General features: G+C 40.0%; 1 protein-coding gene across 1 annotated transcript in view; it reads right to left on the bottom strand.

The window, feature by feature from the left end:
- The window catches only part of dtn (transmembrane protein 132C dtn), a 199720-nt gene that overhangs the window by 36298 nt on the left and 148191 nt on the right, over positions 1–15231 (bottom strand). Inside the window, exon 4 of the mRNA XM_085819326.1 lies at positions 14852–15053. Coding sequence (XP_085675452.1) covers positions 14852–15053 — 202 coding nt within the window. The remainder of the gene's footprint in view (positions 1–14851; positions 15054–15231) is intronic.

Genomic DNA, 15231 nt, shown 5'->3' with positions numbered 1-15231 from the left:
CGATCCAACTTTCGAATAAAGGCCAACGGGCTGGCTCTATGAGTGTTTTCTTGAGTTTCCGCATGTGTGTCGTATATGCAGTATATTCTGGATGCATAATTTAATAAAGCGGGCGCAGCCCGCCCAAAACCGCTAGACACTGGTAGTTCGTTCCAACTTTCGACAAGCGGGCTGGGTGCAAGTTGTTTTCGTGATTTTACGCATGTGTAACGTGTATGCAGTATCTTCTCGATACATACGTGAATTAAGGGGGCGCAGCCCGGGTAAAACCGGTGAACACTGGTATTTCGGTCCAACTTTCGTAAACCGGGGAAATTTAAAACGGGAACTCTTTTACACACGAGCAATATATAGCGGGCTTCAGCCCGCTAGTCTATACTATTAAAATCTGTGTGCCTCTGTCTGTTTGTGTGTTTGTAACATCATCTCCTCGGGAACAGCTGGGTGTAGAGCTTAGCGGAAGGTACCGTTGGATTCAGAATGCCCGTGGCTCGCCGGATTGACCATCGGCATCTTCGTGCGACTTTAATTAGCCGAGATATTAATTAAAAACTGATTTTCTCCCTACATTTCCCTACGTTTTGCACTTTCTTTCACGGGTTTCCCCTATTTTAGGGAGTTTGGCCGAGTGCCAAATTCGTTTTTCTCGAATATCTGCGGAACGGCTCCGAGTTGCGATTCGAAACGCATATCCCCGTATTCGAAAAAAATCAACGAATCCATCGATACCGGTCCCATCTTCGTACGACAATAATCGGCGGAGTTATTAATTAAAAACTGCGAAAACGTTATTTCATTTTTCGGAGTGGCAACCGTCTCGGAATTAGCTGAGATAAAATTGCTTTTTCGAAAGCGCCGGGGGGATGACAATTGCTTCCGCTCGAGATTTGTGCTGGCGAAAGGTCACGTGTCAATTTCTTTTTTCTTAAATATCTATGGAACGGCGCTGAGTTGGAATTCGAGGCAGGTGTCTGCGGATTCCAAAAAATTCTACGAATCCAATGATACCATTCTCATCTTCGTAGGACGTTAATCAGCTGAGATATTAATTAAAAACTGTGAAAACGCTAATTTTCGGGCTCATTTTTCCGATTGCAACAGTTTCTTGAATCGCCGCAGATACAAATCAAGGTTATATTCTAAAGTTGAATAAAGCACGCGATTGCATGTTACCTAACTGTATTTTAAAAATATTTCGTTAATGTAGGCATTTTAAATAAACAGCTGCTTTTCACAATTTTTTTTTAATTTCAGGTTAGGATGATTGTCACGTTAATTCTTTTATTGATATTGAATAAAAGTTATTATATTACATTAAATTTAAATGATGACGTTCTTGAAGTTGTACAACTTTAATCAGCTGGGATATTAATTAAAAAATCTGAAAAAGCTATTTTTTAAAAATATGTTGTTATTTTTTTAATAATAAATTTGATTTTTTGGAATAATATATTTTTTTATGTTATTAGATACGTGCACTTAATTTAGATATTATCTTTTAATGCAAATGATATTTTAAATAAGTTCGCACCAATAAAAATTAAATTCACACTTTTTTTTTTTTTTTTTTAGATTAAAGATTTTTCTTTGCTCCTTTGAGATGGTATACGGTAACTTTCGAATCCCGGTGAGCAGGCAGGCTACACTCATGTTTTTTGTGATTTTACGCATATCTGTTGTGTATGCAGTGTCTTCTGGATGCATAAATGAATAAAGCTGAACTCTGGTAGTTCGGTCCTAATTTCGAATCCCGGCGAACGGGCTGGGTCCATGGGTGTTTGCGTGATTTTACGCATGTGCCTCGTGTACGCAGCATCTTCTGGATGCATAAGTGAATAAAGCGGCCGAAATTCGCTCAAAACCTCTGATTACTGGTAGTTCGGTCCAACTTTCGAATCCAAGCGACCGTGTTGGCTCAATGTGTGTTTTCGGGATTTTTCGCATGTGTAACGTGTATGCGGTATCTTCTGCATGCATACTTGAATAAAGCGGGAGCAGCCCGCGCAAAACTACAGAACACTGGTAGTTCGGTCCAACTTTCGAATTCCGGGGTACTGTACATAAAATTTGGTCGCATACGTGAATACAGCGCGCGGATACCGGGTAAAACCGCTGAACACTGGTAGTTCGGTCAAACATTCGAATCTCTGCGAGCGGGCTGGCTGCATGGGTGTTTTCCTGATTTTCCGCATGTGTATAGTGTATAAAGTGATTTCTGGATGCATATGTGATAAAAGTGGGCGCAGCCTGCTCAAAACCTCTTAACGCTGGTAGTTCGATCCAACTTTCGGTGTCGGCGAACGAGCTGGCTCCCCGGGTGTTTTCTTGCTTTAACTCATGTGTATCGTTTATGCAGTATCCTCTCCATGCTTATGTGTATAAAGCGGGCGCAGCCCGCTCCACAAAATCGCTGAACACTGGTATTTCGGTCCTACTTTCGAATTCCGGGGTACTGTATATAAAATTTGGATGCATACGTGAATACAGCGCGCGGATACCGGGTAAAACCGCTAAACACTGGTAGTTCGCTCAAACTTTCGAATCTCGGCGAGCGGGCTGGCTGCATGGGTGTTTTCGTGATTGTTCGCATGTGTATCGTTTATAAAGTATCTCATGCATGCATACGTGAATAAAGCGGGCACAGAATACTGGTAATGCGGTTCTGGTAATGCGGTAATTTCGAATCCCGACGAACTGGCTGGCTCCATGGGTGTTTTCGTGATTTTACGCATGTGTATAGTGTATGGAGTATCTTCTGGGTGTATATGTGAATAAAGCGGGCAGAGCCCGCGCAAAGCCACATAACACTGGTAATTCGGTCCAACTTTCGAATACCGGCGAACAGGCAGGCTCCATGTTTGTTTTCGTGATTTTACGCATGTGTATCGTTTATGCACCATTTTCAGCATGCATACGTGAATAAAGCGGGCACAGCACGCGCAAAATCGCTGAAAAATTGTATTTCGGTCCAACTTTCGAATCGGCAGCGGGCTGGCTGGAGGGGTGTTTTCGTGATTTTACGCATGTGTACGGTGTACGCAGTATCTTTTGCATGCACACGTGAACACTGTTTTGGGCGGGCTCCCGCCCAAAAGCGCTGAACACTGGTATTTCGGTCCAAATTTCGAATACCCGCGAAAGGGCTGGAAGCATGGGTGTTTTCGTGATTTTCCGCATATGTATAGAGTATGCGGTAACTTCTGGATGCATAGGTGAAAAAAGCGGGGGAAGCCCGCAGAATGCCGCTAAAAAATGGTAGTTCGGTTCAACTTTTCAATACCGGCCAAATTTAACATAGGATATCTTTTAAAAACGAACAATGATAAGCGGGCTTCAGCCCGCTCAGCTGGCGGGTTTGCCCGCTAGTCTATACTATTAAAATCTGTGTGCCTCTGTCTGTTTGTGTGTTTGTAACATCATCTCCTCGGGAACGGCTGGGTGTAGAGCTTAGCGGAAGGTACTGTTGGATTCAGAATGCCCGTGGCTCGCCGGATTGACCATCGGCATCTTCGTGCGACTTTAATTAGCCGAGATATTAATTAAAAACTGATTTTCTCCCTACATTTCCCTACGTTTTGCACTTTCTTTCACGGGTTTACCCTATTTTAGGGATTTGGCCGAGTGCGAAATTCGTTTTTCTCGAATATCTGCGGAACGGCTCCGAGTTGCGATTCGAAACGCATATCCCCGTATTCGAAAAAAAAATCAACGAATCCATCGATACCGGTCCCATCTTCGTACGACAATAATCGGCGGAGTTATTAATTAAAAACTGCGAAAACGTTATTTCATTTTTCGGAGTGGCAACCGTCTCGGAATTAGCTGAGATAAAATTGCTTTTTCGAAAGCGCCGGGGGGGATGACAATTGCTTCCGCTCGAGATTTGTGCTGGCGAAAGGTCACGTGTCAATTTCTTTTTTCTTAAATATCTATGGAACGGCGCTGAGTTGGAATTCGAGGCAGGTGTCTGCGGATTCCAAAAAATTCTACGAATCTAACGATACCATTCTCATCTTCGTAGGACGTTAATCAGCTGAGATATTAATTAAAAACTGTGAAAACGCTAATTTTCGGGCTCATTTTTCCGATTGCAACAGTTTCTTGAATCGCCGCAGATACAAATCAAGGTTATATTCTAAAGTTGAATAAAGCACGCGATTGCATGTTACCTAACTGTATTTTAAAAATATTTCGTTAATGTAGGCATTTTAAATAAACAGCTGCTTTTCACAATTTTTTTTTAATTTCAGGTTAGGATGATTGTCACGTTAATTCTTTTATTGATATTGAATAAAAGTTATTATATTACATTAAATTTAAATGATGACGTTCTTGAAGTTGTACAACTTTAATCAGCTGGGATATTAATTAAAAAATCTGAAAAAGCTATTTTTTAAAAATATGTTGTTATTTTTTCAATAATAAATTTGATTTTTGGAATAATATATTTTTTTATGTTATTAGATACGTGCACTTAATTTAGATATTATCTTTTAATGCAAATGATATTTTAAATAAGTTCGCCCCAATAAAAATTAAATTCACACTTTTTTTTTTTTTTTTTTTTTTAGATTAAAGATTTTTCTTTGCTCCTTTGAGATGGTATACGGTAACTTTCGAATCCCGGTGAGCAGGCAGGCTACACTCATGTTTTTTGTGATTTTACGCATATCTGTTGTGTATGCAGTGTCTTCTGGATGCATAAATGAATAAAGCTGAACTCTGGTAGTTCGGTCCTAATTTCGAATCCCGGCGAACGGGCTGGGTCCATGGGTGTTTGCGTGATTTTACGCATGTGCCTCGTGTACGCAGCATCTTCTGGATGCATAAGTGAATAAAGCGGCCGAAATTCGCTCAAAACCTCTGATTACTGGTAGTTCGGTCCAACTTTCGAATCCAAGCGACCGTGTTGGCTCAATGTGTGTTTTCGGGATTTTTCGCATGTGTAACGTGTATGCGGTATCTTCTGCATGCATACTTGAATAAAGCGGGAGCAGCCCGCGCAAAACTACAGAACACTGGTAGTTCGGTCCAACTTTCGAATTCCGGGGTACTGTACATAAAATTTGGTCGCATACGTGAATACAGCGCGCGGATACCGGGTAAAACCGCTGAACACTGGTAGTTCGGTCAAACATTCGAATCTCTGCGAGCGGGCTGGCTGCATGGGTGTTTTCCTGATTTTCCGCATGTGTATAGTGTATAAAGTGATTTCTGGATGCATATGTGATAAAAGTGGGCGCAGCCTGCTCAAAACCTCTTAACGCTGGTAGTTCGATCCAACTTTCGGTGTCGGCGAACGAGCTGGCTCCCCGGGTGTTTTCTTGCTTTAACTCATGTGTATGGTTTATGCAGTATCCTCTCCATGCTTATGTGTATAAAGCGGGCGCAGCCCGTTCCACAAAATCGCTAAACACTGGTATTTCGGTCCTACTTTCGAATTCCGGGGTACTGTATATAAAATTTGGATGCATACGTGAATACAGCGCGCGGATACCGGGTAAAACCGCTGAACACTGGTAGTTCGCTCAAACTTTCGAATCTCGGCGAGCGGGCTGGCTGCATGGGTGTTTTCGTGATTGTTCGCATGTGTATCGTTTATAAAGTATCTCATGGATGCATACGTGAATAAAGCGGGCACAGAATACTGGTAATGCGGTAATTTCGAATCCCGACGAACTGGCTGGTTCCATGGGTGTTTTCGTGATTTTACGCATGTGTATAGTGTATGGAGTATCTTCTGGGTGTATATGTGAATAAAGCGGGCAGAGCCCGCGCAAAGCCACATAACACTGGTAATTCGGTCCAACTTTCGAATACCGGCGAACAGGCAGGCTCCATGTTTGTTTTCGTGATTTTACGCATATGTATCGTTTATGCACCATCTTCAGCATGCATACGTGAATAAAGCGGGCACAGCACGCGCAAAATCGCTGAAAAATTGTATTTCGGTCCAACTTTCGAATCGGCAGCGGGCTGGCTGGAGGGGTGTTTTCGTGATTTTACGCATGTGTACGGTGTACGCAGTATCTTTTGCATGCACACGTGAACACTGTTTTGGGCGGGCTCCCGCCCAAAAGCGCTGAACACTGGTATTTCGGTCCAAATTTCGAATACCCGCGAAAGGGCTGGAAGCATGGGTGTTTTCGTGATTTTCCGCATATGTATAGTGTATGCGGTAACTTCTGGATGCATAGGTGAAAAAAGCGGGGGAAGCCCGCGGAATGCCGCTAAAAAATGGTAGTTCGGTTCAACTTTTCAATACCGGCCAAATTTAACATAGGATATCCTTTAAAAACGAACAATGATAAGCGGGCTTCAGCCCGCTCAGCTGGCGGGTTTGCCCGCTAGTCTATACTATTAAAATCTGTGTGCCTCTGTCTGTTTGTGTGTTTGTAACATCATCTCCTCGGGAACGGCTGGGTGTAGAGCTTAGCGGAAGGTACTGTTGGATTCAGAATGCCCGTGGCTCGCCGGATTGACCATCGGCATTTTCGTGCGACTTTAATTAGCCGAGATATTAATTAAAAACTGATTTTCTCCCTACATTTCCCTACGTTTTGCACTTTCTTTTACGGGTTTCCCCTATTTTAGGGATTTGGCCGAGTGCCAAATTCGTTTTTCTCGAATATCTGCGGAACGGCTCCAAGTTGCGATTCGAAACGCATATCCCCGTATTCGAAAAAAAATCAACGAATCCATCGATACCGGTCCCATCTTCGTACGACAATAATCGGCGGAGTTATTAATTAAAAACTGCGAAAACGTTATTTCATTTTTCGGAGTGGCAACCGTCTCGGAATTAGCTGAGATAAAATTGCTTTTTCGAAAGCGCCGGGGGGGATGACAATTGCTTCCGCTCGAGATTTGTGCTGGCGAAAGGTCACGTGTCAATTTCTTTTTTCTTAAATATCTATGGAACGGCGCTGAGTTGGAATTCGAGGCAGGTGTCTGCGGATTCCAAAAAATTCTACGAATCCAACGATACCATTCTCATCTTCGTAGGACGTTAATCAGCTGAGATATTAATTAAAAACTGTGAAAACGCTAATTTTCGGGCTCATTTTTCCGATTGCAACAGTTTCTTGAATCGCCGCAGATACAAATCAAGGTTATATTCTAAAGTTGAATAAAGCACGCGATTGCATGTTACCTAACTGTATTTTAAAAATATTTCGTTAATGTAGGCATTTTAAATAAACAGCTGCTTTTCACAATTTTTTTTTAATTTCAGGTTAGGATGATTGTCACGTTAATTCTTTTATTGATATTGAATAAAAGTTATTATATTACATTAAATTTAAATGATGACGTTCTTGAAGTTGTACAACTTTAATCAGCTGGGATATTAATTAAAAAATCTGAAAAAGCTATTTTTTAAAAATATGTTGTTATTTTTTTAATAATAAATTTGATTTTTCGGAATAATATATTTTTTTATGTTATTAGATACGTGCACTTAATTTAGATATTATCTTTTAATGCAAATGATATTTTAAATAAGTTCGCACCAATAAAAATTAAATTCACACTTTTTTTTGCTCCTTTGAGATGGTATACGGTAACTTTCGAATCCCGGTGAGCAGGCAGGCTACACTCATGTTTTTTGTGATTTTACGCATATCTGTTGTGTATGCAGTGTCTTCTGGATGCATAAATGAATAAAGCTGAACTCTGGTAGTTCGGTCCTAATTTCGAATCCCGGCGAACGGGCTGGGTCCATGGGTGTTTGCGTGATTTTACGCATGTGCCTCGTGTACGCAGCATCTTCTGGATGCATAAGTGAATAAAGCGGCCGAAATTCGCTCAAAACCTCTGATTACTGGTAGTTCGGTCCAACTTTCGAATCCAAGCGACCGTGTTGGCTCAATGTGTGTTTTCGGAATTTTTCGCATGTGTAACGTGTATGCGGTATCTTCTGCATGCATACTATTAAAATCTGTGTGCCTCTGTCTGTTTGTGTGTTTGTAACATCATCTCCTCGGGAACGGCTGGGTGTAGAGCTTTGCGGAAGGTACTGTTGGATTCAGAATGCCCGTGGCTCGCCGGATTGACCATCGGCATCTTCGTGCGACTTTAATTAGCCGAGATATTAATTAAAACCTGATTTTCTCCCTACATTTCCCTACGTTTTGCACTTTCTTTTACGGGTTTCCCCTATTTTAGGGATTTGGCCGAGTGCCAAATTCGTTTTTCTCGAATATCTGCGGAACGGCTCCGAGTTGCGATTCGAAACGCATGTCCCCGTATTCGAAAAAAAATCAACGAATCCATCGATACCGGTCCCATCTTCGTACGACAATAATCGGCGGAGTTATTAATTAAAAACTGCGAAAACGTTATTTCATTTTTCGGAGTGGCAACCGTCTCGGAATTAGCTGAGATAAAATTGCTTTTTCGAAAGCGCCGGGGGGATGACAATTGCTTCCGCTCGAGATTTGTGCTGGCGAAAGGTCACGTGTCAATTTCTTTTTTCTTAAATATCTATGGAACGGCGCTGAGTTGGAATTCGAGGCAGGTGTCTGCGGATTCCAAAAAATTCTACGAATCCAATGATACCATTCTCATCTTCGTAGGACGTTAATCAGCTGAGATATTAATTAAAAACTGTGAAAACGCTAATTTTCGGGCTCATTTTTCCGATTGCAACAGTTTCTTGAATCGCCGCAGATACAAATCAAGGTTATATTCTAAAGTTGAATAAAGCACGCGATTGCATGTTACCTAACTGTATTTTAAAAATATTTCGTTAATGTAGGCATTTTAAATAAACAGCTGCTTTTCACAATTTTTTTTTAATTTCAGGTTAGGATGATTGTCACGTTAATTCTTTTATTGATATTGAATAAAAGTTATTATATTACATTAAATTTAAATGATGACGTTCTTGAAGTTGTACAACTTTAATCAGCTGGGATATTAATTAAAAAATCTGAAAAAGCTATTTTTTAAAAATATGTTGTTATTTTTTTAATAATAAATTTGATTTTTCGGAATAATATATTTTTTTATGTTATTAGATACGTGCACTTAATTTAGATATTATCTTTTAATGCAAATGATATTTTAAATAAGTTCGCACCAATAAAAATTAAATTCACACTTTTTTTTGCTCCTTTGAGATGGTATACGGTAACTTTCGAATCCCGGTGAGCAGGCAGGCTACACTCATGTTTTTTGTGATTTTACGCATATCTGTTGTGTATGCAGTGTCTTCTGGATGCATAAATGAATAAAGCTGAACTCTGGTAGTTCGGTCCTAATTTCGAATCCCGGCGAACGGGCTGGGTCCATGGGTGTTTGCGTGATTTTACGCATGTGCCTCGTGTACGCAGCATCTTCTGGATGCATAAGTGAATAAAGCGGCCGAAATTCGCTCAAAACCTCTGATTACTGGTAGTTCGGTCCAACTTTCGAATCCAAGCGACCGTGTTGGCTCAATGTGTGTTTTCGGAATTTTTCGCATGTTTAACGTGTATGCGGTATCTTCTGCATGCATACTTGAATAAAGCGGGAGCAGCCCGCGCAAAACTACAGAACACTGGTAGTTCGGTCCAACTTTCGAATTCCGGGGTACTGTACATAAAATTTGGTCGCATACGTGAATACAGCGCGCGGATACCGGGTAAAACCGCTGAACACTGGTAGTTCGGTCAAACATTCGAATCTCTGCGAGCGGGCTGGCTGCATGGGTGTTTTCCTGATTTTCCGCATGTGTATAGTGTATAAAGTGATTTCTGGATGCATATGTGATAAAAGTGGGCGCAGCCTGCTCAAAACCTCTTAACGCTGGTAGTTCGATCCAACTTTCGGTGTCGGCGAACCAGCTGGCTCCCCGGGTGTTTTCTTGCTTTAACTCATGTGTATCGTTTATGCAGTATCCTCTCCATGCTTATGTGTATAAAGCGGGCGCAGCCCGCTCCACAAAATCGCTGAACACTGGTATTTCGGTCCTACTTTCGAATTCCGGGGTACTGTATATAAAATTTGGATGCATACGTGAATACAGCGCGCGGATACCGGGTAAAACCGCTGAACACTGGTAGTTCGCTCAAACTTTCGAATCTCGGCGAGCGGGCTGGCTGCATGGGTGTTTTCGTGATTGTTCGCATGTGTATCGTTTATAAAGTATCTCATGGATGCATACGTGAATAAAGCGGGCACAGAATACTGGTAATGCGGTAATTTCGAATCCCGACGAACTGGCTGGCTCCATGGGTGTTTTCGTGATTTTACGCATGTGTATAGTGTATGGAGTATCTTCTGGGTGTATATGTGAATAAAGCGGGCAGAGCCCGCGCAAAGCCACATAACACTGGTAATTCGGTCCAACTTTCGAATACCGGCGAACAGGCAGGCTCCATGTTCGTTTTCGTGATTTTACGCATGTGTATCGTTTATGCACCATTTTCAGCATGCATACGTGAATAAAGCGGGCACAGCACGCGCAAAATCGCTGAAAAATTGTATTTCGGTCCAACTTTCGAATCGGCAGCGGGCTGGCTGGAGGGGTGTTTTCGTGATTTTACGCATGTGTACGGTGTACGCAGTATCTTTTGCATGCACACGTGAACACTGTTTTGGGCGGGCTCCCGCCCAAAAGCGCTGAACACTGGTATTTCGGTCCAAATTTGGAATATCCGCGAAAGGGCTGGAAGCATGGGTGTTTTCGTGATTTTCCGCATATGTATAGTGTATGCGGTAACTTCTGGATGCATAGGTGAAAAAAGCGGGGGAAGCCCGCGGAATGCCGCTAAAAATGGTAGTTCGGTTCAACTTTTCAATACCGGCCAAATTTAACATAGGATATCTTTTAAAAACGAACAATGATAAGCGGGCTTCAGCCCGCTCAGCTGGCGGGTTTGCCCGCTAGTCTATACTATTAAAATCTGTGCGCGTCTGTGTGTTTGTTTGTTTGTTTGTTTGTAACATCATCTCCTCCGGAACGGCTGGGTGCAGAGCTTAGCGGAAGGTACCGTTGAATTCGGAATTTTCGTGGCTCGCCATATTGACCATCGGCATCTTCGTGCGACTTTAATTAGCCGAGATATTAATTAAAAACTGATTTTCTCCCTATGTTTCCCTACGTTTTGCACTTTTTTCACGGGTTTCCCCTGTTTTAGGGATTTGGCCGAGTGCCAAATTCGTTTTTCTCGAATAACTCGGGAACGGCGACGAGTTGCGTTTCGAAACGCATATCTCCGGATGCCAAAAAAATCAAGGAATCCAACGGTACCGGTTCCATCTTCGTACGACAAAAATTGGCAGAGTTATTAATTAAAAACTGCGAAAACTTTAATTCATTTTCCGGAGTGGCAACAGTCTCGGAATTCGCTGAGATAAAATTGCTTTTTCGGAAGCGATGGGGGGGGGAGAAACAGCTGGCATCCGCTCAAGCGTTGTGTTGCCGGAAAGGTCAAAGTTCACGGATTACCACGTGGAGAATTATTTAAAAATTAATATCTTTGCTTCTAATTAACTTATGGACTTGAAACAAGTATCAACATTTAGATTGTTGCGATATGTTTAATGATTTGCTTCCTATTTTTTTAAAGATCTATTCATTCGTGTTGTATGTTTCTGTTAATGTTCCTTTAAATATTACATTCACGGTTTATACAATTTCAATTTTGTGTGTGATAAAATAAAACAATAAATAGAAACTGTCTCTTCATTTAGTTGTTGCGAATTGATTGCAGGTTGGTTTATCCCATTGATAAGTGGATTAATCTGCAATAAATAAAAATAGCTATTCTTTTTCCAATATTTAAAATTTATTTTTGATTTTTTTTAGATTAAAAATTTTCTATGCAGATATTTAAACAAGAAGTTGAAATTACTATTTAGAATACTAGATTAAATTTTCACTAAAAATTTCTTTTCGTTCAGGGATTTAAATTGAATATGTTTTTCTTGGAGATGGTATATGAAAACTTTTCTTATTATAATTAATTATGAATTATTTATTGCATTAATGTATATATTGATACAGTTTTGTGTGTGATCATATTGAAGTTTATAAAATAAAAAGAATTTTAATAACGAATCTACTGTTTGAATAATAAATGCGAAAATTTAAGCGGTTACACTTTCTACAACAGCCCATTTAGCGGCTGAACGGTAAAGTCACTGAACACTGGTAGTTAGGTCAAGTTTCAAATCCCGGCGAACGGCCTGGCTGCATGGGTGTTTTCGTGAATTTCCGGTTGTGTATATTGTATGCAGTATCTTCTGGATGCATACGTGAATAAAGCGGCGCAGCCCGATCAAAACAGGTGAACACTGGTAGTTTGGTCCAACTTTGGAATACCGGCGAACACGGGCTGGGTGCATGAGTATTGTGATTTTCTGCATGTGTAACGTGTATGCAGTATCTTATGCATGCATATGTTAATAAAGCGGGCGCAGCCCAGGTAAAATCGATGTACACTGGTAGGTCGGTCCAACTTTGGAATCCCGCTGAACGGCATACCTCCATACATTTTTTCATGATTTTACTCATGTGTATTGTGTATGCGGTATCTCCTGTATGCATAAGCGAATAAAGCGGGCGCAGCCCGCCTAAAACCTCTGAACACTGGCAGTTCAGTCCAATTTTCGAATCCAGACGAACAGGCCGGCACCATAGGTGTTCACGTGATTTTACGCATGTGTAATGTGTATGCAGTACCTCATGGAAGCATTTATGAATAAGACAGACGCAGCCCGCACAAAACCGTTGAACACTGGTAGTATGGTCAAACTTTCGAATACCAGCGAATGGGCTGCCTGTATGAATGTTTTCGTGATTTTCCGGATGTGTAACGTTTATGAAGTATCTTGTGGATGCATACGTGAATAAAGTGGGTGGAGAACACTGGTAGTTCGGATCAAATTTCTAATCCAATCGTACGGGCTGGCTCCATGGGTTTTTTCGTGATTTTGCGCATGTGTATCGAGTAAACAGTATCTTCTGAATGCATATGTAACCAAAGCGGGCGCGGCCCGCAAAAAACCGCTGAACACTGGTAGTTCGGTCCAACTTTCGAATTCCGGCGAGCGGGCTGGCTGCATGAGAGATTTCGTGATTTTCCGCATGTGTATCGTCTATGCAGTGTCTTCAGGATGCATATGTGAATAAAGCGCGCGCAAGAAGCGCAAAACCGCTGAACCCTGGTAGTTCGCTCCAAGTTTCGATCCCGGCGAACGGGTTGCCTCCATGTATGTTTTCATGATTTTCCGCATGTGTAAGGTGTATGCAGTACCGTATGGATGCATACGGGAATAAACCGGTTAAAATCTCCGGAAACTGGTAGTTCGGTCCAACTTTCGAATGTAGGCGAATTTGAACATGGGAATTCTTTTAAAAACGAACAATGATAAGCGGGCTTCAGCCCGCTAGTAAAATATTAAAATTTGTAGTGGAATTTATAATGTTACTTCCGAGGACGGGTATTTGTGACCTGTGATTAGTAAAGAGATCATTTAAGACTTTGACTATGCTGAATGATTTCTTTTTAGATTGTTTTTATATTTTCGCAGTTCTTTGTTAGGCAGTCTATGAGAGTTTTAAGTTAAGTTAAACTAGACTAAAACTTTTAAGTTAGATTTTTGGCTAGGCCTAGCCACATTAGAATGCTCCACCAATTGATTACAAATGCTGATAGTCATATAACTGGCGATACAGCAATTCAACTGAGATAAGTAAGTATGTGGGACAGCTATAACATGTAGATGTGCACCTCCCTTTTTGGTTGCGATCAGCCGCACCAAAAATATATAAATATATGTATATATAAATATACACTCTGTTAGTTGGGTCAGTGAGCTCAGTTTCTTTTCTTACATGTTTGTAAATTGTGCATTTTTCTCTTTAAAAATGATTGAATTATGTTGTTTTTATCTTCCGGTTAAGGTTTTTAAGCCTTCGGGTTAAGTTTTTATGCTATTTTATAGTTGTAGAATTGAGTGAGACTAAAAGTAAACTTTCAGTTTTGTTCACCGAAAATTCTGCCTTCTGGTTCGATGGCCGAATTGCTTGTTTTTGCGTAGAAACTGTAATTTTAATTGTAAAAAAAATTGTTTTTAATTGTTTTAACTGTATTTGGTGTTTTATTTTTTTCTGTATCTTTCAATTTTTAATATAGATACTTTGAATTTTTATGTATTTTTGCCTTGTTGTGAAGTGAGAACTGAGTTAATTGAATGAGAAATATATTTCTAATGAAATTCGAGGAAGTGAGTTTAAATGAAACGCAGGAAAAATGTGCGTATAATTTAGCATTTCATACAAGGAAGTCACGTGGTGTACAAATCAGATGTTTGTAAGGTAGATTTTAGATTTAGAACTAGTTTCATTTTATTAATCTTCATTTTTCATCCCAGCGTACTGTATAAAACATTATAGTGTAGAGATTAACTAGCATTAAAAATTATTTTGCAATGAAATAAGCCGCGCAATTTATATTCTTTTTTGTTTTATAAGTTTATAGACGTTTTCTCCAGGATTTTATTTTAAAGTTAAATTTGCTTAATTTTATAGTTTATATATTATATTACATTTTTCGGAATTTCTTTAAAATTTCAATATTTAAAAATGTATCTCCTCTAAAGTTGTGTGTGTATGTGTGTGTGGGGAAGGGAATTACAGAGAACTAAGGAATTCTTCTTTTGTTTAGTTCAACAATATAATCGTTCATATAATAATCACTGAACACTAAAGTAATGTTAATTTTAGAAATTATTTCTTTTCCCATTCGTTTCTCTTTTTAAATTTGCTTATCTGCATGATGATGATAACTTATGATTGAATAGCAAAACATTCTTAACAATAACGAACAGTAAATTCGAATTACTGAATCTTTAAACATACTTTTGCAATAGGTAAAACAGCTTGTACATCATCTTTATGAATGTCCAATCGTGAAGTAATTTTAGCATTATCATCATCAAAATCATACTGTTCCGCCATATTTGAGTCAAGCATGTATCTTAATTGCCATGTTATGCGCCCATTGTCATTATAAGTAGCTCCTTCTTCCACTTCAAACAACCACGTGAAGACTTCTTGTGCACTGCAAAGAAAAATTGAGAAATGTGGTATGAAAAGTAATGTCACCAAAATTTAAATTTCTTTAATTTTTGGAAATGACATCTTAATTATAATATGCGAACAAGCCTTGATTTCTAAAATAATATATACATTCTTAAGTTTTATGGTTTTAATAATATTTTAGATGACTTTTCCCCATA

Source organism: Stegodyphus dumicola, chromosome 6, assembly GCF_044657685.1.
Source record: "Stegodyphus dumicola isolate Sdum_Otavi_A_Nest chromosome 6, ASM4465768v1".
Classification (NCBI taxonomy): Eukaryota; Metazoa; Arthropoda; class Arachnida; order Araneae; family Eresidae; genus Stegodyphus; species Stegodyphus dumicola.
This window is presented reverse-complemented; position numbering and strand designations above follow the sequence as displayed.